Here is a 25,311-nt window from a genome sequence, read left to right as displayed (position 1 = left end):
GTGGAATCAGGGAAGACAAAATCTGTGCTCAGATTAGAAGGCAGCTGCCTAGGATTTAATTCTCTTGGGCAAAATATGACAGGTCACTTGAATGAAGAGACAAGGGGTGTGTTTCCTGTTCTTATAGCAGTTAATGGGTATGAGAAATGTGTACTCTGTGGATATACTCCCCAGTACTTGCAGCACATAGTAAATTCATCAGCAGTTATTGGTCCAAAGGAGCTTGGAGGGTCTTATGGCTACTAGTGACTTTTTCACCCCTTTCTGGAAATGAGTATGAAAAATTAATGTGCTTTATTCAAAGATAAACGCTAGAACAAAGGTTTCTCTGTGTGGCTAGGTAGGCATCCTAAAGAACATCAATAAATTCTGATTGTTAATTTCCTTTTTTTTCCTATAGTTAGAGGTTTTAGAGATGTAAAATTTAAAGATACAATTCTCTTTGCTCTTGTTTTGCACTCTCTTCTTTAATTCTATCTCTCTTATTGGAGAATCTGATAAGTGATGGATTTAGAAATGGATTATATAGCTCATAGCATGAGAGCCTTCACTGAGTGCAAAAGCAAGGCTAAACTGGATAAGAAAGGATTACATTTCTTTAAAACAGTAATTCTGAAATGGTTAGAATTTACATATACAGAACAATATAGAAATAAAGTGTAGAACTAGCTGTCATTCATTTTTATTGAATCTATGCTTGAATTTAACTATATTCATAAATGAATCTAAAATTTCATTATCTTTCTTACATTACCAAGTTTCCCATGTTCTTGGGTCCAAACTTGCAAAGAAATCTCATTATTTTTGTTTTGTATACTATCTGCTAATAGGAAGCTTCTCTTCAAAAGGCATACTAAATGACTTCTTAAGTCTGCAGTTTTGTTTGATGAACTAGCAGACAGTGTTAAACAAAACTTGGGCCTTTGAGAAGGGGATATATTAAACATAAATAAATAATTTGCAAGGTTTGCAAGACCAAGAAGTTGAGATACTCTGCTTATGTGCCTGTGAAGTTGTGTCTTGCTTGTAATTCAGTGTTCTGCTGGGACTCTTGGTGCTTAATTTATCTTTTATCTGTTCTTAGAAATAATGTGATTTACACAGAAATGCACCATGGGTGAGCTTAAAGCAGTCTCCCCCTTAGTGAAACTTAAGGATAGAAGCCATGAAGGAAGCATCACTTGTAATTTGTTAACAAGGTCCTGCAGTGGAGCCATCTACACATGGACTGTACTCACCTAGAACACCACTGTTTGGCTGCAGAGCCAAATACTCTGCTTGCTTTTATCATTTAGATGCAAAATAAGCTATCTAAATCTGGAAGCTCTTAAAATAGCATAAACCCTGAAAAATATAATGAACTCCATTGATAAATCCGCTGGCATGCAGCAGTCAGTGGTGTTCGTGGGGTCTGAAAAGGAGAAAGAAGGAGCAGATGGTGAAAAGGTGTTTCTGTAGTCTTCCTCTCTGTAGAACTGCTGAAATGCAGACTCTACTATGGAAAAGTAGCATTGTGATTAGAGATAAGTACTCAACTTGACTCTTCTCCTTTACTCCAGTTTTCATCCTTTGAACTTTGACAAGATCCAAGAAAACTGCAGAAAGGCACAATTTCTCTGCATATGAGAGTAAATATGAGCTAGTTGATAATTTGTAGGAATTAATTTGGCAAAGTTTCTAACTGGGAAAAATCAACTTGCAGTAAGGGTTAGTTTGGAAATATTTGGATCCCAAAGTATAGGATCCTATGGAAAGTATGCCATTTGGAATGGCAAACATTGTTTATCAGTGTGAATTACAGATGCACTTACACTTGACATTTTCCTCTCCCCACTATTGTGTCTCCTAGTTACTTTTCTTGCTAGATATTATACTGTCTCACAATGTGGTATTTAAAGCATGAAAGATCTTCAGTAGTTTGGGAGATTTATAATTTATAAAATATTTGACTATATATAAAATGGGGTAGAGTATTTTTGATCTTTCCATATGGAAGCAGATTTGGCCCTAGAGAATATAAATTGCAAACAGTCAAAATTTAAAAATGAGAAAATTTACTTCTCAAGGAAAACACACTTTCAGAGAGGCACAGTTTGTGCACTCCATGCATTGTTGTGGTGTGTTGGTATGTTCTGTTTCTTCCCCCCCTTTGTTACGATGGTTCTGTCCTCCCAGTTTTCCCCACCCTAGTTTCTGTCTATTACTTAGTTGCTATGGTTGCCCCCATGTCATGTAATTTCCCCACCCTGTATCTCCTAATATGTATTATTTTCCCTCCTCCCTGGGCCCAGTCAATCACTCCCCACCACTCCCAGTCTTCCAGAATGTTCCTCTCAGTGGGAGTAGTGATTGGCTGAGGTCCCGGGGCCCCTCCTTTATAATGTATCGATTAGTTCTCCCTTACAGTCTATTATGTTAAGCACGTCCCCTGACTTCCCCTGATTGGTTTTTTGTAAATCCCACCTCCAGTTACCACCTCCCTTTATAATCCCATGCCCAACTTTTTTTTCGCGCGCGGTCACTCCCTGCTGGTCGCCCCCCGGGACATTAAACTCGTTTGACCCCAGAGAGTGTCCGGCTCTTTTCTGCTCCGCCCTATTCAGCAGCTCTACCCCGAGACCTCGTCCTGCAGGCACAGCCCAAGGCTATTACTGCCGAGGAGTGCTTGAAGCTGCCAGCCCTGGGGCCTTGCCACCGGGGCTGACACCCCCTGCTGCAGTGGGACTGTTGGCCACCTTCTCAGCTAGCCAGGTCACAGGGTCTCCGGCCAGTCATCGCTGCAGATTGGCGCCCACCGCGTGGCCCTTGCTCGGACCCCGTGGACGAGGTCATCGGACCTCTGGACACTAATCTACCACTGGTCGCAGCAGGCTCCATTATAGGAGCAGCGCTCCCGGTGGACCCGGAGCTACAACTCCTCTCACCCAAGGAGAGCTCCGAGGGCGGAGTTCTGCCTCTACCGGATCTTCTTTTCGCCGTTCGTCTGATTGGTAAGCCCCTGCCTTGGGGGTCTTCCCTCCCACCTTTTTAATCTTCCCGGGACCTGAGCCCTGCTTTGGGGACAGCTCCCAACCCCTCTTTTCCTTCACTTTCCTGCTGTCTTGCTGTTGGGGGCTCATGCCTGCTCTGGGACCAGTCTTCTAGGCAAGCGGCAGCGTGGGAGCGGGCGGACGGGCAGTTCTTGTTTTAGTTGTTTTTTTTACTTCGGTTTAGGCAGTCAGTGTCATCAGAGGAGTGCTCTTTTCTTTACTTTCTCTGTCGTTTTCTTTTAATTTACGCGATGGGTGCGCGTCAGAGCTCCCCTCTAAAAAGAGCCTTTCACCAGGTTAGAAGTTTGTTGCTTGGGGGAGGTTTAGATCCCCCGAAGGTTGCTTTAAAGAGTTTAGTAAAGTGGATTTTTTCTCAGTTCCCCAACACTACCCCAGAGCAAATTAGAGACCCTCTCTATTGGAAAGCTGTTTTAGCAAAATTAGATCAAGAGGTCAGCTCTGGGGAGGCAAAGCTTTACCCGGCCGCTTACTGGGCGGGTAAAGTTTTGCAATTGTTGTCTCAGCAGAGGGAACTGCGAAAAAATTCATCAGTGTCGCGGTTGAATCCCAGTTCTCCCGGTTCTGTTGTCCCTACCCCGTCTACCTCACCCCGTGTCCCTCGGTCGGAGCCCTTGAGGGGGGTCCTCAAGGCCAACCCACAGCAGAGGCTCCATCTTCCCTCTGCCCCCTCTCGATCGGTCCGACCTGGCCCTCCAAAAGGAGGACTCCGAGGAGATCCTGGCCAGACTCCTCGGAGCAGGTTTTCCTACCCCTTTTCCCAACCTCCCCAGTACCCGGTTGACATTCCCAAGAGTGTTCTGTTTAATGTCCCCCCGGTTAATGTCCCACCGCCTCCACAAGATGGCTCCTATGGAGCCCAAGATGGGGGCGGCCACGTGCATTTTCCCGCCGATTTTTCTTCTCCTTCCCATAATCCCTTCACCCCTCAGTCAAATCCTTTCCTATCCCAAGATCCACCCTTTCCTCCCCTGCCTCCACCCTCTGTTCCTCCCTGCGCTCCACCCCTCAATAGCTCCTCCTTCACCCTGCCTCCTGTCTCCGCCCCGCCTCCGGACTCCACTTTGGAGGCGGAGAAAACCCAGCTGCCACCTCCAGTTCCACCATGCCCATCAGCTGGCCCCTCCCAGATGCCAGGCCCCGCCTCTGCCTCCCTCCTTTCCGGTTCCCACGCCTTCCCTTCCGGTTCCCACGCTTTGTGTTCCGGGGGGGGGGGTGTGGGTAACTGGAAGCCAGGGCGAGCCCCTGTTTTTGAAGCTGCCCCGGTTACCTACCGCCTGAGCGGGGAGGGGAGCTCCCAGGCTCAGTGGGTGCCAATTGCACAAGATCGGATCAAAGATCTGTGCAAGGCCCAGAGAGAGTACTCCCGGGAATCGGAGTATTTCCGGGGACTTCTCTGTTCGGCCCTTGCACCGGGAGATCTGATCCCTGCTGACCTGAGAGCTCTCTTTTCCAGCCTTTTAGGACCTATGGAGTTTAGGGCCTGGGCGGTAGAGTGGGGGAGGGAAGTCGCGGAAGTTCTCCCAGCTCTCTGGGAGAACCAAGCGACTGCACATGACGCAGATGGCCAACTGATATCCACGAATCATCTGGTGGGTACAGGGGCATGGGCCAGTGGGGCGATTCAGGCGCGGGTGCTCTTCCCGATGCAGATCACCGAGTCCTGTCGGGCTGCAGAGAGGGCCTTTTTCAAGCTCCCAGCGGTCTTCTCTCAGCAAGACGAGGAAGAGCCCCAGCAGGGGCCACACGAGTCCTATTTACGTTTTTTAGAAAGACTTTACAGATACGTGGAGACTCAAGCTTCCGAGGAGGGAGAAAGAGAAAACCTGTTGCGGCGGATGGCGTTCAAGAACGCAAACTCTGAATGCCGGAGAGCCATCCGAACCCTCCCCCGTAGTCCACGACCTACCATCGAGCAAATGATGGAGGTCGTGGCACGAGAAGTCCCACTGCCAGGAGCGCCTGACTCCAAGCTGAAGAACAAGAGGAACTCAGTAGCGTTCGTGTCGACCTCCAGCGCCGATGAGGAGGATTACAGCGCGGCAGCAGCTGGAACGTCTACCCCAGGAGCTGCAAGGAGACATCCAGAGACCCACCCGTGTCATCTATGTGGAAAAACGGGGCACTGGATGCCTGACTGCCCACTGCGGCAAGAATTTTTAACATTTAAAAGGAAGGAGTGTCCTGCTGGGAAGCAGGAAGTAAAACAACAAAAAAACTAGAAAGCGAGCGCAGCCCCTCCCTGCGCCATGATACAAATAAGGCGGGCAAGGTTGCACCAGGCAGGGAGGAGGGAACAGGGAGAAGCCCGCCACATGCTTCTACTGGACTTGACTTTTCCTTACCGGACTTGACTTACTGTACCTGTTGGCTTCAGCCTCAACCTGCTTTAACCACCACCTCTTCGTTTTCTCCCTTTAGGCTGCAGCTGACCCGCGAAATACATCTCCCGGACACCGATTTCCACCTGGTGACTGCCGACATTCAACATCCCGGCAGCTGGAGGAGACTTGGACGTAGCAGGTGGATCATTGTTGGGGACACCAAACACACACCATTCAATCTTCACATAGTCCCGGGGTTAGTAACAACTGACCGGGACAGATTTGCATTAGGGCTGTACTGCGTCCAGCCCCCGCTTTCTCTCCCCAAGGGCCAAATCATCGCCCAAGCCATTCCAGTGCCGGAGGAGGTACAGGATTCCCAGTCATCTAAGGGGTCCTCACCTCCAACGGTTGCTTGGGCCCAAGTTGTGGGAAGAGAAAAGCCCAGGCTGACATGTCAACTGTCCCTGGGCTCAGACCGTAAAATCGTGCGGGGGTTACTGGACACAGGGGCAGATGTGACGATCATTCCCTCTAGGGATTGGCCGTCACATTGGGATTTGCAAAACGCAGCCGGACACATACAAGGTGTAGGGGGTCTAAAATTGGCGAAGCAGTCAAAGAGCATTGTACAAATTACGGGGCCAGATGGGCAATTGGCTTCTGTACGCCCATTTGTTTTAGATTACACCGAGCCCCTGTGGGGAAGGGACCTGCTAGCCCAATGGGGAGCCAGAATTGACCTCCCAAAGGCTCCCCAGGTTTTTCGGGCAGTGGCCACTGAGGAGCGCCCTACCTGGAAGCTGGACTGGCGATCAGATGAGCCAGTACAGGTAGTGCAGTGGCCACTTAATAAACAAAAATTGAAGGCGCTCAATGAGCTCGTTCAGGAGCAGCTGCTCAAAGACAACCTGGTGGAGACCATGTCACCTTGGAACTCCCCAGTGTTTGTTATCAAAAAACCTAATAAAGACAAGTGGCGGCTCCTGACCGATCTCCGCCAAATTAATGAACAAATAATTGACATGGGTCCCCTCCAACCAGGGATGCCCTCCCCTACAATGCTCCCCCAAAATTGGAATTTGGCTATAATCGACATAAAAGATTGTTTTTTCCAAATTCCTCTGCATCCTGATGATGCCCCGCGTTTTGCGTTCACGGTTCCCTCCATCAACCGTGAGTCCCCGGCCAAGCGCTATCACTGGCGAGTTCTTCCGCAAGGATTAAAGAATAGTCCTGTGATCTGCCAGTGGTATGTTGCTTCGCTGCTGTCTCCTGTCCGTACAGCCCTCGGGGATGTCGTCCTGTTACATCACTATATGGATGACATCCTCATCTGTGCCCCAACAGATGATCTACTTGCCCATGCGCTTGACCTGACAACCAGTGCGTTGGTTGCTGCAGGGTTCGAGCTCCAAGCAGAAAAAATTCAAAGGATGCCACCTTGGAGGTACCTGGGCCTTGAAATCACCAAGCGGACCATTGTTCCGCAGAAATTGGCCATCCGGACGAAAGTCCAGACCCTAGCGGATGTTCACCAACTGTGTGGGTCTTTAAATTGGGTGAGACCCTGGTTAGGTATACCAACAGAAGACCTAGCCCCCCTTTTCAATTTATTGAAAGGGGGAGAGGAGCTGAGTTCTCCTAGGGAACTCACCCCAGAGGCTCAGGTAGCCCTGGAGAAGGTTCAGAAAATCATTTCGGCCAGGCAGGCCCACCGCTACCATCCGGGCCTGCCATTTAAATTCATTATTCTGGGGAAGCTGCCACATCTTCACGGCTTGATCCATCAGTGGGACAAGAGTTTAAAGGACCAGGGTCTGGGCGACCCCCTCTTAATCATAGAGTGGGTGTTCCTCAGCCACCACAGGTCCAAAAGGATGACAAGGCCACAAGAGCTGATGGCCGAACTGATCCGAAAGGCGAGATCTCGGATCAGGGAGCTGGCAGGCTGTGATTTTGCATGCATTCACCTTCCAATTCAATTGGTTTCGGGCCAACTCAAATTAAAGACCTTCAATGAACTGCTGGAAACCAATGAAATGCTTCAATTCGCATTAGACAGCTACACTGGCCGCGTTGCGGTCGATCGGCCGGCCCATAAACTTTTTAATTCGGAGTTTAAATTATCAATCAAGGGAATTCAGAGTAAGAAGCCTCTAGATGCTCTGACAATATTTACCGACGCGTCCGGGGCATCCCACAAGTCTGTAATGACTTGGAGGGATCCTCAGACTCAGCGGTGGAAGGCGAATGTTGCCATTGTGGAGGCCTCTCCACAAGTAGCTGAATTAGACGCAGTCGTCCGAGCATTTGAGAGGTTTCCTGGTCCCTTCAATTTGGTCACAGATTCCGCATATGTGGCTGGTGTAGTATCTAGAGCGGAATCAGCAGTTCTGCAGGAGGTCTCTAACCAAAAATTGTTTAATTTGCTCTCAAAACTCGTAGAATTAGTCTCCCACCGAGAGCATCCGTTTTTTATAATGCATGTAAGATCACACACTGATCTGCCAGGGTTCATCGCTGAGGGCAACCGTCGGGCTGATTCTTTGGCCGCGGCTGCTGTCACGGTGGGCCCGCTCCCAGATGTGTTTGGCCAGGCTAAGATCAGCCATCAGCTCTTTCACCAAAATGCACCAGGCCTGGTCAGGCAATTCCATCTCACGCAGGATCAGGCCAAGGCGATTGTGGCTACATGTCCCCAATGCCAAGCCCATCAAATGCCTACCATCGCAGCTGGGGCAAACCCCAGGGGCTTGGTGAGCTGTGAAGTGTGGCAGATGGACGTGACACACATCCCGTCCTTTGGGAGGCTGTGTTACGTCCATGTCTCCATCGATACCTTCTCAGGAGCTATCTTTGCCTCTGCCCACACAGGTGAGAGGGCGGCGGATGTCCAGAAGCACTTGCTTCTGGCATTCGCTGTCCTGGGCATCCCTAGGGCTTTAAAAACTGACAATGGCCCAGCGTATACCTCCAAGGAGCTGCGGAGCTTCCTGCAACAATGGGGAATAGAGCATAAGACCGGCATCCCCTATTCCCCGACAGGCCAAGCCATGGTGGAGAGGGCCCACCAGAGCCTGAAAAGGATCTTGGAGAAACAATGTGCGGCAGTGAAGGTGGAGACCCCCCACGTCCGGTTGTCGAGAGCTTTGTACACCTTAAACTTCCTAAACTGTTCTTTTGACAACCTGAATCCTCCAGTTGTCCGGCACTTCGGCAGTCACCAGCAGCTGCAGCCGAAGGCCAGGCCTCCGGTTCTGATAAGGGATCCGGAGACCTGGCGGATGGAAGGGCCATATGACCTGGTTACCTGGGGGAGGGGATACGCTTGCGTGTCCACTCCCTCAGGGCCGAAATGGATACCATCAAAATGGGTCAAGCCCTTCCTCCCCAAGCAGGCAAAAACATCCGAGACTGTGCCACAGGTGCAGGAGGCATGTTGGCGGCGGAGGAGGAAACCTCTCACTTTCTCTCACCTTTATTTTCTCCACAGGTTCCCTCCGACCGGGTCCCCTTCCTCTCCACCATTGATTCGCGCCCCTTTTCGAGTCGTTCTTGATTCCCGACCTTCCTCCCCTGTCTCAGATTCTTCCCCCGAACTTAATTTACTTTTTGAGACAGAACCATCTCTTTAAGAAAATATTTAAGTTATAACCATGCTTGTTTTGTTTTTTCAGTTTGTCTCCCTTTGCCTGGCCCACACCACGCCAGAATGGCCCAGCTCAGCCCTCAACTGTGGCAGCGCCCAAGCGCTCCTTTACATCTCCTGATTTTCTGCCTCCTCCTTCCACCCTGGGCAGCGTGGATCGTCCCTCAGCCAAAGGTGAATGTCTGGCGTACCTTGGCTCAGGCGTTAGGGCAAGATCATATCTGCCTCGACGCAGCATCAGCAGAGGACCCGATGTCGTCGTGCCTTGTGGGGATCCCTTTCTCTCCAGGTGAATTCCCCTCCGCTTTTCAGTCAGCCCTTTCCCCGATTTTGGCACGGAGTCTTACTATCCTTCCTAGTTTTGATTCCAGCAACGCTTGGAGAGACGGAGTGGTAAAGCTGGATCCTTTGCCCTCCGAGCCCACTGAACTCCACCTGCTCGGTTCCGCCAATTCCTCTATTTGTTTTCAATTTGAGTATACCTTTTCCTCTATTGAGAAGGGCAGTGAGGTGGTGCAACAGAATAAAGCTGAATATCAAGCCTACCAGTGGTGCAAGGCCATTTTAAAGATCAGCGGCCCCACCACCACGGGCCGCACCCCATACGCCCTTCCCAGGGGAGCATTCTTAATTTGTGGCGACCGAGCGTGGGCAGGCATCCCCTCTGGTCTGATCGGAGGGCCGTGCACATTAGGCAAGCTGACGCTGTTTACCCCCAACATGACTCAAATTGTGAATTGGAAGAAGACTAACATCACAGCAGAATTGGCCAGGTCCAAAAGAGATCTTAAAGATCTCCCAGAAGACTGTGATGATGAAATTACACATTGGTCCCATTCCAAAACCGTCGCTTTTACCATTCTGTTGCCGTGGGTATCAGTGGCGAAGTCTCTAGGTGAATTGGGCCGCCTAGAGTGTTGGGTGGTTAAGCAAGCCAATTTGACTTCGGCTGCTATATACGACCTCCTCACAGACGAGGAAATAACAAGGAAGGCGACACTCCAGAACAGGGCAGCAATAGATTTCCTATTGCTGCTCCATCATCATCAATGTGAGGAGTTTGAGGGCCTCTGCTGCATGAATTTGTCATCAAGAGCTGAGAACGTCAGACACACCATCCTGAAGATGAAAGACCAAGTCCATCGGATGGAGCAAGAAACATCAGATTGGCTGAGGGACATTTTTAAGGGCTGGGGCTTGGGCAGTTGGGCCAGTTCTGTTCTAGAATCGGTTATGAAAGTTGTTTTAGTTTTATTTTTACTTTTGATTTGCTTTTCGCTGGTCCGTGGGCTGGTCCAAAGACTCGTTAATAAGATCACAGCTCCAAGTGTCAACCAGGTGGTAGCGGGAGAATCTGCAGAGGGAGACACCTATCCTTCGGAGGCAGAGGAAACCGCAGATGAAGAAGAGCTCGCTGCGCCTCCCTTATACCACCAGGAGCTGTGTTTCGAAGAAGAAGACGCCTGGACTGATCAGCCCCGGAATCCAGCCTTTTGAACCTTTTAGTACAGATTTTTCCGTTCTTTTCAATTTTATTTAACAAAAAACGGGGAGATGTTGTGGTGTGTTGGTATGTTCTGTTTCTTCCCCCCCTTTGTTACGATGGTTCTGTCCTCCCAGTTTTCCCCACCCTAGTTTCTGTCTATTACTTAGTTGCTATGGTTGCCCCCATGTCATGTAATTTCCCCACCCTGTATCTCCTAATATGTATTATTTTCCCTCCTCCCTGGGCCCAGTCAATCACTCCCCACCACTCCCAGTCTTCCAGAATGTTCCTCTCAGTGGGAGTAGTGATTGGCTGAGGTCCCGGGGCCCCTCCTTTATAATGTATCGATTAGTTCTCCCTTACAGTCTATTATGTTAAGCACGTCCCCTGACTTCCCCTGATTGGTTTTTTGTAAATCCCACCTCCAGTTACCACCTCCCTTTATAATCCCATGCCCAACTTTTTTTTCGCGCGCGGTCACTCCCTGCTGGTCGCCCCCCGGGACATTAAACTCGTTTGACCCCAGAGAGTGTCCGGCTCTTTTCTGCTCCGCCCTATTCAGCAGCTCTACCCCGAGACCTCGTCCTGCAGGCACAGCCCAAGGCTATTACTGCCGAGGAGTGCTTGAAGCTGCCAGCCCTGGGGCCTTGCCACCGGGGCTGACACCCCCTGCTGCAGTGGGACTGTTGGCCACCTTCTCAGCTAGCCAGGTCACAGGGTCTCCGGCCAGTCATCGCTGCAATGCATCTGTTATCTTTCGATGTTTGACTTTTCAGCTAATTTTTTGCCTTTCTAAATATCTTTCACGTCACTTTTGATACTTTAAATTTCTACACTTTTGTGCTTTCACATAAGCTATTATGTGAGTCATCACTAAAATTGCAGTGTAAATTTTTCTGCTAAAACAATCTGCAAGGTATAGAAATAACTTTGTTACTCTTCTCCCAGTAATGTCATTGTATACTCTTTTCATTTTGTTGCATGTTATTAATAAAAACACAATCCGTTTGCTAGCAATCACTACGAGTATGTCTTCATCTGCTATGTTAGTTTTTATGCTGTTACATTCTTAATCCTGTTGAAAGCAAAATGAAACACATTTTATATTAAAAATAACAACTTTTTCTTGTAATTAAAATTCTAGCACTACAGCAAAGTAGTAATTAAACTGTATTTGAAAATGCATCTTTTCTTTCTATTAGGAGAAGTCTCATTAATAACACCACAATTAAATAATTCTGCATGCATTTCTTGGTATCTTAGCATTTCTCTTATGTCATGGCCAATCTTCCACTGTTCTCTCTGGATCTGCAGATCATTCTTTTGCCTTGGGGTGATGTGGTATTATGATGAGTTGTCAGCATTCCATGGTCTTTGCTGGGAGGAGTATGATGCTGCTGCTTTCTTTCTCCTTGGTTTAGGGTCCACTTGGGGCTATTTCATGCTTTGTGCTTCTTCACTGATCTGCAACAAATGTTTACAGGGTAATTCGAGATGATCAGAATTACAGGGTAAATCGAGGTGATATTAGATATGTTGGATGCTTTTCCTTTGTTTTCTTTGTTAACACTAAAACTGTTTTCTGTGTGCTCCTATGTCTGTGTTTCTTTATTCACTATTGTAATATTTATAAGATCTCCAGTGTAATCCTGTGCATCATTTCTTGTCATTCCATACTGACACATTGTAGCCTGTGTTTACACTTCCTCTGTCTCTGTTGTCACCTCATCACTACTGTAATGCATCAATATATTAGTCCTATCTATTTCTTCCTAAACAGAATAGAGGGAAAAAAGTAATATGCCAATGTAATGTAACCTGGGTATGGTCACCTGGTCTTTGGAAAAATTGCTGTTTAGCTAAATAGGTAGTACCCCCCCCTCCCCCAACAACTACCTGACAGCAACAGCAAAAAAAACCAAAAAACAACCCGACAAAAAAGCCACCCAAACCCCAAATGACAACAAAACCCAAAGCCAGGAAAACCAAGACAGATTTGAATACAGTTTGACAAGATTTCATAGTAAGGCCTTGTTGTTATTTCTAGAGGTAGCAATGCTGCACTTACAGAGATACAGAGCTACGCTAGCTTATGTTTATTTCAGGAGCATGTTACAAAATGTTTTTTAAAGAAAACACTCTGAAGGGTTTTAGTAAACCCTGGTTTAGTCAGTCACTATGGTACATAGTTTTGCATTCATGATCCATCTGCCTTTATGGCATGATCCATCTGCCATATCTTTATGACTTTATGATGCTAGTTGGAATATTGATGTACAGTAAAAATGAGCATGTACTGAACTTAAAATGTAGCTTTTGTAAAGATTATCTACACTGATAAAACAAAAGACATATTTAGATGATATGTGTTTCCTATTTCTCTCCCTTGGTAATCCAAAATACTGTACTTTCTTCTTTAAAATAGTCTTAATGACTCTTGGTACTACTGGTGTTTGTCATGGATATTCTACAGTATGATCTTCTACAAGAATTAAGGTCTGTTTTTACAGTTGTCACACATCCCTAACCTAACCTCGCACTTTTTTCTGTTGGGAATTTTCAACCTTTCCAGCAAATTAACCATTGCTATTTGTCATAGCTAAAATGAATCACAGTCATATAGGACATAATGAGAATTTCATAAAATAGGACAGATTTGGTTTTTTAATAGCCAGCTTTTTTCTATTACTTTATGTATAATTTCAGACATGTGAAAACAAAAGGGCAAGATAAAAATTTGTATAAGATTTAGAGGCAGAAATATTTTCACGGAAGGTTGTATAAATGTTGAATACTGGTTTCCAGAACATTTGCAATGAATGCCTTCTACTGCTGCAAGTACTTGTCATGTAGATGTGTAAATATGGTGTATAAATTTTGGGTTATTTCAAGTGAGATTTGGAAAATCTGTCTTGAGGTAAGTAATTTTCAAAATGGTAGAAGTCATTAAGAATTTTACGAAAGTAATGCATCTGAAGATACTATCCTAAAATTCAAATAGAGGTAGATGCTGTGTCTGGGTAGTGAAAAAATTACTTATCTGAAGAAAGAGTAACCAGCAGAATGGTTTTCTGTTCAGTCCTTCACAGTAAATTAATTAGTATATTGTTTTTCTTTTCTTTTTCTAGTGTGTTGTATTTGCTATGACATCTGGTCAGATGTGGAATCACATCCGTGGACCACCATATGCACACAAAAATCCTCAGAATGGACAAGTGGTGAGTTGGTTATTTTAGTTTTATTTTGAGGGCAAAGGATGTGTAAACAGTCGCTACAGTGAGCCTACAATTGCAAATAATTGCAGGTCCGTAGATCTGTATGAAAGTCTGTCAGTCTTAAATGTTGCAAGCAGAGTCTCTTTTGGGATTTCACATCTTTAGAAGGTGCCACCATCTCTGATTTGAGCAATGAAATGAGTGGTTGTGTTGTTCAACCTTCTCTCTCTGCAGCTTCTAGTGGTAGTGAATGTGTGATAAATTGTTCCATACCACATAATTCCTGCTGCCCAAAGGTAAATGTTGATGTTGTGTCTTTTTGTAGGGATGTGCTTCCTCACACAGTGGAAAACAAATGTTTTGTTTCCTACATTTAGACTACAGAAATCTTTTTTTACATAAACCTTTGAGGTTTGTAACCTCTTACCTTCCTTTCCTAATCATGTCAGTTAGAAAAGGAGATGCTCATGTGCTTTATACCATTTTCCATCATGTCTATAACTCTTCCACTACGTTTTACAGAATGCTTTTTCCTGTATTTCTGTGCTCTTTCAATTTAATCTCTTTATCAGCTTTACTAAGTAGTTACCATTGACTCTTGACGAAATTACTTTTATATCCTGCTACTGCTGCCTATAAAGGATTACTTTATTTGCTTCTCCCTGCTCACAAGTTAACAAATGTTCATCAGATCTCAGAAGAATAAACTCTCTTTGCCTATTAGGATAGTACAAATGACCTTGGCTAGTTCCTAATCACTCCTTGTTATTTACTACTTTTAAAGCAATTTCTTGAGATGGAATCTACAAAACTTGCAATAACCAGGAAGATTTTTTTTTAATAATTCACAATCCATTGAGCTATTTTCTGTTTTGTCCATCACTAGTTAAAGGAAACTGTATTTACATCTTAAAGAAAAGACTTATTTTAAGTTCTCTTTGTGTCATATCTTAATTGGAGTAGGAAAAAATGATGGTTTGAAATTAATTACTGATCTGTGTTTTATCAGGAATGAAGCAGAATATTGATGTCATAATAGAACAGGATTTCATCTGTGAACTTTGTTATTCACATATAGATTTGATGATGCATAAATAATCTCAATAAAATGCTGTTTATGAAAATTTGGAATTTTTCAGTACTGCCTTGCAGGAATAAATTTATGACACTTTTCAGTGGAGTGACAGAAAGAAGAAATATTGACTACAAAGAGCACTGTTTGTGACAAATTATTTTTTACCATATCCAATTTTACACACATTGCCTGTCCTAAACCCTTTATTGAAGTATACTCTGCATTTAATAATTTTAAAATATTCCTGAATTTCTGCTGGCTTGTCTGCATTTTCAGAGTTTGAACTCATATCCCACAGGTTTGAAGTGCTACTACTTTGGGAATGTTAGAACACACAGCTAAGTAACGAAAATAATGGCAAAAATGGTTTTAAGTTCTAGATACTAATATATTGTACTGGTTGAAATGCATTCTTTTCTGGCTCTGATGCATTTTATGACTTCAGGTAAGTTATTTGTGCCTCTGATTCACCTGTCTCTCCTTGTTCATATGTGTCAGTGCTCTGACTGTTTTGTATGTGACAGTAAGTAAAACCAGTTAGATTCTAAGAATTAGAAGAATAAATGCAGGATTACCAAGATCCTGCTTTAATTAAGCTATCACTGACCAGTATAGTTGTCATTTAAAGCTCTAACTTGAGAAGTGTTAGAAGCTTAATAAGTAGGCTATAAATCCTTACCTATTTTACATTGTGGTTTGGGTTTTTTTTTTTCCTTCAAATAACACTTGAACATTTTCCTGTTTCATTTTTCTAACACTTATCTATGTTTCTGTGAATTTGAAGCAATAAATCTGCTTATCTAGCCTTCTGTGAGATTTATTCAACCATGATAATTCACTGTAACACTTCGTGAATTGTCACTAGCTGCTGTCTTTACCTCTGGATGAAATTTAACTCACCACTTTCTTTCCAATGTCTAGCATTTAGTAACAATTCCAAATTCTCATGCCAGTTTTTTTAAGGATTAATTGCATGTAATACTCTGAAACTTTGTTGACAGTATTACCACGGAGATCCCTGGTTTTAAAAGGATGCATGGAATAGCTCATCAGGCTTAATAGTTTTATTATTAGGTTCAAAATTATGGATTCTAAGTTTTTCTTATTTCATATAAGTTAGTGGTTCAGTTCTATACTAGCCTGATATGCCAGCAGACTTTGAAAATGGTAATACTCTGTCTGTATAAACTGTTCTTTGCCTCAAATATCTCCTATTATATGCTTTGTTCTTGCTGTAATTTTAGATGACACTTAATTTGTTCTCAAATTCCTGGGGGTTTTTCAAAAGATGAAAGAACATCTATTTCCTTTGCTCAGACAACACTACTTACTCTTGCCAGTATCTTGTGCACATAACTTCACCAGTTCTTAAAACTTGGCTTTTGCATTGTGTTTATGATGTCCTAAGCCACTTTAACTGCATGGCTGTACTCTTTGAAGCTTTGAAATATTTTTATATATTTCTGTGTGGTCTGTTCTATAAAGCTGATGGTCTCTCTTATTGCAGTTGTTGTAGGTAGTTCCTTCATTCCCTACTGCTATCAGCTAATTTCAGGGTTTGGGTCCACATGGAAGAGCATCCATTTTTATGTAGAAAGCTGAATCAGACAGTAACATTGTTTGCTATTTCAGTTCTGGTTTAGGTTTATGAAACTGTGCTAGTCTTCAGTCTTGACATGTACTTGATTTCTGTTTTATTTCTAGAGTTCTCCATCTTTTGCCAAATAATCTGTTTAGGATTGGGCCCTTACTGACTCTGTTATTCTAAAATCTGAACCTGTTTTACTGGGACCGAGAGTGACAATTAAACATTCTGTTGGTGTCTGTGTGTAAAGCCTTGTCAGACTTCTGATTTTTATTCAGAGCTTGACCTGTATAGAGCTGGTGGTGAGAGAAGTAGAAATGGAGAAAGCAATTACATGGGTTTGAGCCTTCTGTAGAGGTAGCTCTGCTGCTATTTAATCGACCTAACAGCAAAGAATTCTCCCTAGATTTTCATCAACTTTTAAACAAATTGCAGCAATGGCTAAGAGAGCATTTATGTATATCTGTCCATGAGTTAGCTGCCCTTTTTATTATTATTATTATTATTATTATTATTATTATTATTATTACAAATTCTACAATTTTTACTGTGCAATATGCTCAGGATTGCATCTTTAAAATGGTTGGAAGTTTGCTCTAAATGAGAACAGGGAAAAGGACAAACTTGATCCAAAATGCTGAATTAACATGGTTTCCAAAGCTCATAGTTTTCATGCCTTCTTTTAAAAAAAAGTATTAAAAGTTAGAAAAGTTTCTGTGTGAAGAGGAAAATATGGTATTTTATTATCAGATATTAGGTGGTTTTCTTGTGTAAGTTGATGCTTTTTGAAATGGACAATAGTATTATTTGCCACTATATTAATTGGATTTTTTTTATTGTCTTATATTTAAAATCTTGTTGAAATTCCTTAAGTATAACACAAGTTGTGTCCTTAGGAAGCAGTTTGTATATTAAAAGATCTTTTACATCTTTTACTTTATAATATCACAGTAAATATAAATATTTGTTTAACTGTAGAATTTATTCATCCCGTTTGTTCCCCTACTTACCTTTTTATAACCACTGATCTTTACTCACTTCTTTTGCTGATACAGTTATGTAGTAAGCTCTCTGTTTCTGAAGTTAAATGAAAAATATATTCGACTGCTGGTATATTTTTTTCATTTGTTAGTATAAAACAAAGGTATTTTGAAACATTTATGCTAAGAATATTAGGATTCTAATTTGCACTATCCTCCAATGCTAAGCAGGACAAAATGTCACTTACCAAGGTTAATTCTTCTATGGTTTCTGATATGAATCTAATTAAAATCTATGGAATGGTTTCTTGAAACATTTTTAAATAACAACTCAGCCTTTCAACCTCAGTCAGTCACATTAAATTCATTGTCCTTTGGCCTTCAGTGTATCTGGAAGCATGTTTGAAGTAAAGTTTGCCAAGATTGTCTTTGTAATGCCTGGCTTTTAGAAAAGTAGCCACATTGATGGTAGCAGTGCAATACAGACAAAAGTCACTTTATTGTGTGATAAATTATTTTGTTTGTCTTGCTTCCAGATAACAAAGAGTTCATACAGGTTATTATCAGTACCTAACATAAGGAATCCAGATTGGCCTGGCTTTTACTGCAGCAATATTTTGATGCATCTGTTTCCACTCATCACAGCCATAGTCTTGTTAAAAATATATCTTAATATTTTATTGGAATAGCCACTTATTTATAATGGCATGCTGGATTGAAATGAGGAATGCATTGCTTATGAGTTTTTTTAATGAAATAGCTTTCCTGTTGTTATCAAAGCAGTGAGCCTATTCAGAAGCTACAAGAAGTATAGGGTTTCTAAAGCTTTTAAATTACATTTCTGTTATGATTTAGTCAAAAAAGTTATCAATTGGCAGTGCAAGGTTCTTAAGATTCAAGGGTGATTGTGTCTGGCATTCTGTATAACCTGTGTTTCTACCTTGACATTAGAAAAGGGAAACCTTACACAGTATTTGGTACTCTTTTTTTTTTATTGTGGGAAGAATTTACTAGAATTTACTAGAAGCCATTTACTTTCATTTGGAAGAACTATTTTCTGCAGAACAGCTCTTATGTCAGAAATCAGGGAGGCCTCAAATACATGAATTTTTGAGGTATCTGAAGATAGAGCAATAATGCAATGCAGTAAAATATACTTTAAGGCAGAAAACCAGCATGGCACATGGGAATAACTGGTTCATGTTCCTCTGTTGCTAACAGAACAAGAACCATTTTTGTAAAGCCAGCTTAAATGCCACGCAGGAATGTAGTTTTTCTGTCTTCCTGGACTTTACTGGTTGTGGAGATGTATATGGTAAGAGCCTTATCTGTTAAAACAATTAGTAGGTAACTTTGAAGATTGTGTAGTCTGGCTGTTTGCTCAAAGGTTGCTCTTTCTCCTAGACAAAGGGCTTTGTCTAAGAGAATTTTGAATGTCTCTGTGGTTAGAGATTTCCCAGCCTATACCACTATTTAACCATCCACAGAATTTTTTTTTAGTTTTATCTTTTAATATATTTTATCTTTTGTTTTTAATTTTCCTCAGAAACAGTCATGCTAAAATTTGTCTTCCTCTTCAGTAAAGCTGATTTAGCTGAGTTCTTAATTAGAATTTAACATTGACTTCAATAAAATTTGGACTTGGATGAGTGGTACAGCTTTTGAGAGCTTCTAACAGCATACTTTTGCTTAAGTGACACTGTGATATCACTACAAAATCCACACTGAAAACAATAAAAATATTATGCCTGGGGTAGTCAGAGATGTTTCTCTATATAGATTCTGCTCTCTCAATATACATATGAACAGAATGTGAAAGTAGGTGCTCTGGTAGAGGCAGGAGTTGACTGTTGGATTCAACTGTTTTTGTAGTTGGTTGGAGCAGAGGAGGAGTTGGTGGTGTTTGTGACTTCTCTAACAATAGACCTATTCAAAGCAACTGTGAAAATCAATTTGAAGGATGAACATGTTTGTATTCCTTTTTCTTTTGGCACAATAATACTTCAATAGCAGAAAAAAGTTTTTTCTAGCTTTAGAAGAAACAATGAGAATCTGTTAATAAATTAAGGACCTTGTTTCCCGAGTCTTTTGTATTTCTCAGATTAATAATTTCCTTATCTATTTTCATTGGTTGTTGTTGTGCTTCTGTTTATTCTAATTATTGTAATTGTAAAAGAATTTGAAGGTATACATATATACTTTTGTCTTCTCAGTAGTCACTGTAAAATATCCTGGATATCTGAAAATTGTTTTGCAAATTCTATAAAGCTTTTGTTACCAGAAATACCATACCAAATGTGTTATTAATATTAAAGCATTTTGCTCTTCCATTATGTCCAAAGGACATGGTCAAGCTAAACTATTTGGTGAAAAGTTTGATTTATATTAGTTCCCATTAGATCTTGCTCAAGAATTGCTTACATGGCTGTTGCATTATAAATGCTTATATTTAGAAGCAGACATTGCTAAGTCAATCGTCTTGCTGTGTAAGCAGCAAGCAGTATTTCTCAAATAAGTCACCAAAATGTTTGTAAGGGAATTATTGTTTTTAATCTGCTTTGTCCTTATTCTTGGAGTATGGGGCGGACATAATTTAACTTCTACCCTGATTTCTGGTCAGCATTCAAACTTCTTTTATGTCCACATTGTTGAGAAGCAAGTTCACAAAAGTAGGCTTTACACAAGCTTTACAACAAGGAATTATTTTTGTTTCACACTAGCCTTTAGGCACACACACATCTGTCTGTCACTTAAAAAGACATTGCAGGATTATAGCCCATCTTAGGAGAGTTTGCTTGTGCGTAACAGCTATAATTGATCTGCTCTTTAAAGATTTCAAAGGCATCTTTGTAAGCTAATATTATGTACAGAAGTGGGTTGAAGAGCAGATTTTGTGTGCATCACCTGCTCTTAGTATTCTGTACTCAGAGAATCAAACTTTCATGTTTATTTGAAATAGACTGTAGTTCTTCTGTATATGTTTGTACTGAAAAAAGAGGCCCTTTTCACTGCTCCCCATAGAAGTCTATCATTAATATTTAAACCAAAGCTGTTAAAGGCTGCGGCTCTTCAACTTTAGGTACAGTGCAAATTAAAAAGAGTTCTCTACTGACAGTCTTGCAAGTCTAGCTTTTGAGCAGAAAACAAAAGCATGAAATAATCTCCTTCGTGTTTACAGGTCCTGGGGTCACTTAGCATAGCAAAATGCTCTACATGAAATAAAAATAGCACTACCATTAAAAGAAGGAAGTTGTCTTCATTTACAGTCTCTCACACTCCTAATATGGCTCAATGGAATGAAAGAAGAATTTGGTTTATGTTTTTTTTTTATAGTCAGTGTTCTAAAAAATATTTCAAAGAAAAAAATGTATTCCATAGTTCATATTAACCATAGTAATCCCTATCAGATATATAAAAGTAGGAATTTTTTCATAGTTTTCCATGTGGCTAAATACCAGTCATTAAAAACAAAAATTTCAGAGTAGGTCTTATTATTGATGTTTTATTTGTTTATAGAAAGAGAACACTTCAATCAGTGTCATAATGACTTAATAAATACTATCTGTTCTTGTCCAGTACTGTCATTTAAGATATTCTTAATGCTGGAAATGAGGAAATTTCCAAAAGGAGAGCAGGGAGGTAAGTGGCTTATTTGAAGTTTAATTTGCCTGCTGGTGTTAATACCAGTACAACATGATAGTATCCACAGCCCTTTTGTATGGCTCTGTAAAGAACTGGATGAGCATTGAACTAGAAGTGTGCTACAGTAAATGCAGGTATTGGATCAGCTGTACAATTTAAAAACAGATTTTAAGAATTGATTGGAGATCAAAATTGAATTAAAATTATGCTATTAGTAATTTAAAATCCCAATAAATATTCACTTACATTATTATTAATTAACTCTGGAAAATAGAGAACTACAAGGCTGTGATGTGAATGAATATGCCACTTCAGCTATTGCTCAAGCTCACCTGTGATCTGCTGTATTGCTCTTCCCTTTATAACCCACTGGATCAAATTCTGATATACAAATATTTTGAAAAACTGCAAAAAAAAGAAAAATCAAAAAACTCAACAGTACAAAGACTTTGATTTGTATTTTTTCTGGCTTCTTCTCCTGTTTGTTTAATTTGCGAATTTCCTAATTCTGCTAAAATATTGGAAAACTTCATTTAGTGAAGAACAAACAATTGAAATCCCTCCACACAAGCTTCTTTAAAGCTGAGGAAAAAATTTAGAGGGAACAGGTTAAAAACACATTCAAACCAGTCTTACTCAGAGGATTCTTTTCTGTATAAATTTAAGAACATCTGTTCTGAACATGCTGTCTTCCAAAAAAGACAGCATATATAGCACAGGGCAAAATGCATCCTGAAAATAGAAAGCACACCTGTAATTGTAAACACAGAACAACAATTTGAAAAAGAAAAGGATAACTGGGGAAAAACCCCAACAAAATAAACAAATAACAGAATTCTGGATTTTATTGCTATAGGTTACAAGTACACTGATTTATTTAATGAACCTCTGTTCAGTTGGGTCATTAACATAAATACCAAGCTAACAAGTTCAGTCCTTATGCATAATATACATTTGAATTTGCCCTCTTTTGCCCTTCTTCTTTTCAGTCAGTCATTATTATTAAATAATAATAATTTAAAACATCCTAATTTGTAGTGCGTGGGTATGCAGTAGCAGGAGGCCCCGTATGCATTATCCAGTCATGGGCAAATATATCTTATAAAAGTGTCTCACTTAAGATTTTGCTCCCAGACTTATTTTGTAGTGCTATTTTACCACCTTTTGTATTCAAATGAAGTTTTTAGTTATTGGGTAGATCATGCATGCAACACTTTGTACCTTGATTTTGACTTATTTGATCACATATATTAATCACATTCAGCCCATACTTATAAAATGGATACTTTTTCCTGTCTGAGTTATTTTCATACAATGAGAACAGAATTTCTGGAAATCATTCTGACTTTCAGTTCTTCCTGTGTAAAGTAGTGGTGGTTTTTATCTCAGTTCCTTTCTGGCCTCAGCTGAATTCATTAATACCAATTTTTGCACCCAAGTCATCAAATTCAAATTTCATAATTTCATAAATTAGTTCCAAGATATAGACATCCTTTATGCATTTTTAAACAGCCTGTCCTGTCCCCTGTTGAGCCAGTTATTCAAACTGCTTACCCAGTTTGTTCTACCCGTTTTTTAACACCTTTAAATATAAAGGAATGAAATACCAAAGTCCAGATAAATAGTAGCTTTTTTTTTTGTCAGGAGCATTAATTACTTTAAAAAAATGATTATATCTAATGGATCTGAAACCTATCTCTTCGTATCAAATGTGCTGTATTTCATCTTATTTTTCATGTTCCTTCACATGTTTAATTGTTAATTTCAAAATTTTCAGCAACATTTCATGTTAATGAAATTCTATTTCCTTCTTTTCAGGATGTGTTTGGTTTCTGTGTATGCTCTTCTGTAGATTTACTCAAACATGGACAGATAGATTTGTCTCAAATCAATGCATAAAATTGTTACTGGGCTTTAAGACTCATATACTAGTTTTGGAATTCTGCTTTTTGAGTTTTCCTGCAGCTTTTTATGTGGTATAGATGCATCTTGTCAGCTGTGGATACTTGTATTCCTTTTATTCATCAGAATTAGGAAACTGGATTGTTACCACTATTTACTGCATATTAACTTTTTTTGCTTTTTCTCTGCTTTAGTGACTGAAATGTGAGCTACCTGTTTGCTATGGGGCCACCTTAATTTACCTCCTGGCAACTTCTATTTTGTCCATAAGTTTCTTGACCTTTTAAGAGGGAAATGTATTTGCTAGTTATTTTCTTTCCATTCTTTCTGAGCTCTGGTTGTTCATTGTATTCCATTGGGGATTGTTCATCAGTTAGCTCTGGAATTCTTCTCCGAAAGGTCAATAATTTATTAATTGCTTATTTAAGATGTGTTGGATATAAATTCAAGATAACTTAAGGAACTTTAATGGTTAGTCTCTGACTCACTCAGTTCACCAATTTTTTCTAGTGTGCGTGATTTCCCTTGTTAATTTTTCATTTCATTTGAGCTCTTTTCAAGTGCAAAAATCCTAAATTGAAAGTTTAAAATGTGTTACTGAATTAGCTCAAGTCATTTTACCTGAAGCTATTTTGTGCTTCCTGTGTCCTTACAGTGCCCCTTTTTATATCAAAAGCACACTTAAAATATTATTGATTCTTGTGGAATCAGTAGGTAAATGAGAATGGGATCTGCCAGGTGTCATATACTGATCATTGAAATCGTCTCTTAGTAGTATTTTTTTCCACTCTACCTAGAAAATTAGTCTTTACTCCATAAGGAGTTCTTTTTCTGAATGTTTTTCAATTCTTCTACTCTGCAATATCCCTCTCCAAGAGTGGGGTCTCAGTTCTCTCTCGACTTCATTGTCCTCCTCCAAAGTGTGAAATGTTTACTCGCAGCATTCCTAGTTCAGGCAAGGGTCGCTCTTTTGGTGTCTGTGCCACCTTAATGCCCACCTTCTGTACTTTGGTTTACAGTAAACAGGGCACATGGCCTATGATCCTTGTGCATGAAATAGTGCTTGCTACAAGGTGAACTTCAGGAATTTGCCTGTACACTCCCAGATGGTACTGGTTTGTTCAGTCTGTTGGACCAAAGAGGAACTAGTGTGAAATAGAACTATTTGAGACATGTGTAGTGTGTATATTGGGTTTGAATAATTAAAATACACTACTTGCTAATCTAAACATGGTCTTTGGGTCCACAGCAGCTCAACATAAGCATCTTTGTATCAGTCATTGCGGTGTTCTTCCAGTCAAATTTTGAAATTCATTCTGATACAAAGAGTGATTTTGTGCAAGAAGCTCTAGTTCCATGAAGGTCATTTCAGCCCCAGATATATATCTAATATGCCTGTTCCTAAGAGAAGGTGTGTCTTATGTTTTACCAGTCATATTCTGGTAAAACATCATTAAAAGAATATAATCTTGTACATAATAAAAATATGTCCATTTCTTGCTTTTATATATATATATATATATATATATATATATATATATATATATATATATGAAAAAAGCTAAGATACAGCTTTTAGTCCTGTCTACTTTTATGTTAGTAGAACTATATTGCTCTTTTCTCTTATTTCTTGAAAAGACCAAATGTCTATAGGTGCCTCAGAATCTTTACTGAAATGCTTTGCTTTCCTAAATTAAGGGCTTTGTAAGACTGTGGATACGAAATTATTGGATACGAAAATATATTGTCTACTTAGGTTGAAGATCCTTTCTCTTCAATCTTGTAATTTTTTATTGAGAGTAAAGATGCCTCTTTAAATGAATTTTTAGAAAATGAGTATACCAAAGGGTAAACTTCCTTATTCCAAATTTGTAAAGTAGTTTTGGTGCTGAGAAGAGATGTGGTGGGGAATCGGGAGGGTGTCTGTATGTAATTAATAGCTAAATCAAATTCTCAATAATTTTAATTAATATTTCAGTTTAACATCTTGACTTACTTTACTTAGCTTTTGTAGTGACAAGTTTGATGTGATTTTGTTTAATTATCAAATTTAATTTCTCAACTGAGAAACTATAAAACAATTTAAAAGCTATTTATGGGTGATAATAATTTCAAAATGTGTCACATCCTTTGTATGTAAAAAACTTTTCAGTGTAGATTATCTGTAATTTTTGGAAGTATTACAGTGGTTGAATCCTGGCCTCTTTGTCACTTATTCATTTTAGTGTACTATGAGGATAATTTGCTTTTTTTAACATGCTATCAATAAAATTTTTTCTGTATTTAACAGGTCACACCATAGAAATATTTTTATCCTGTTTCCCCCGACTTTCCAACACAATTTTCAGACCTTTAATATTTTTATAATTCTCTAGAACTCTTTGGAAATTTGAGTGAAAATAC

The 25,311-nt window shown here is 40.7% G+C and overlaps 1 protein-coding gene across 1 annotated transcript in view; it reads left to right on the top strand.

The window, feature by feature from the left end:
* TUSC3 (tumor suppressor candidate 3) overlaps positions 1 to 25,311 on the top strand; it is a 114,268-nt gene that overhangs the window by 51,221 nt on the left and 37,736 nt on the right. Inside the window, exon 6 of the mRNA XM_058803263.1 lies at positions 13,638 to 13,727. Coding sequence (XP_058659246.1) covers positions 13,638 to 13,727 — 90 coding nt within the window. The remainder of the gene's footprint in view (positions 1 to 13,637; positions 13,728 to 25,311) is intronic.

This window comes from Ammospiza caudacuta, chromosome 4, assembly GCF_027887145.1.
Source record: "Ammospiza caudacuta isolate bAmmCau1 chromosome 4, bAmmCau1.pri, whole genome shotgun sequence".
In the NCBI taxonomy this organism is placed as follows: domain Eukaryota; kingdom Metazoa; phylum Chordata; class Aves; order Passeriformes; family Passerellidae; genus Ammospiza; species Ammospiza caudacuta.
Note: the sequence above shows the minus strand (reverse complement) of the source record. Positions and strands in the feature narration are given on the sequence as shown.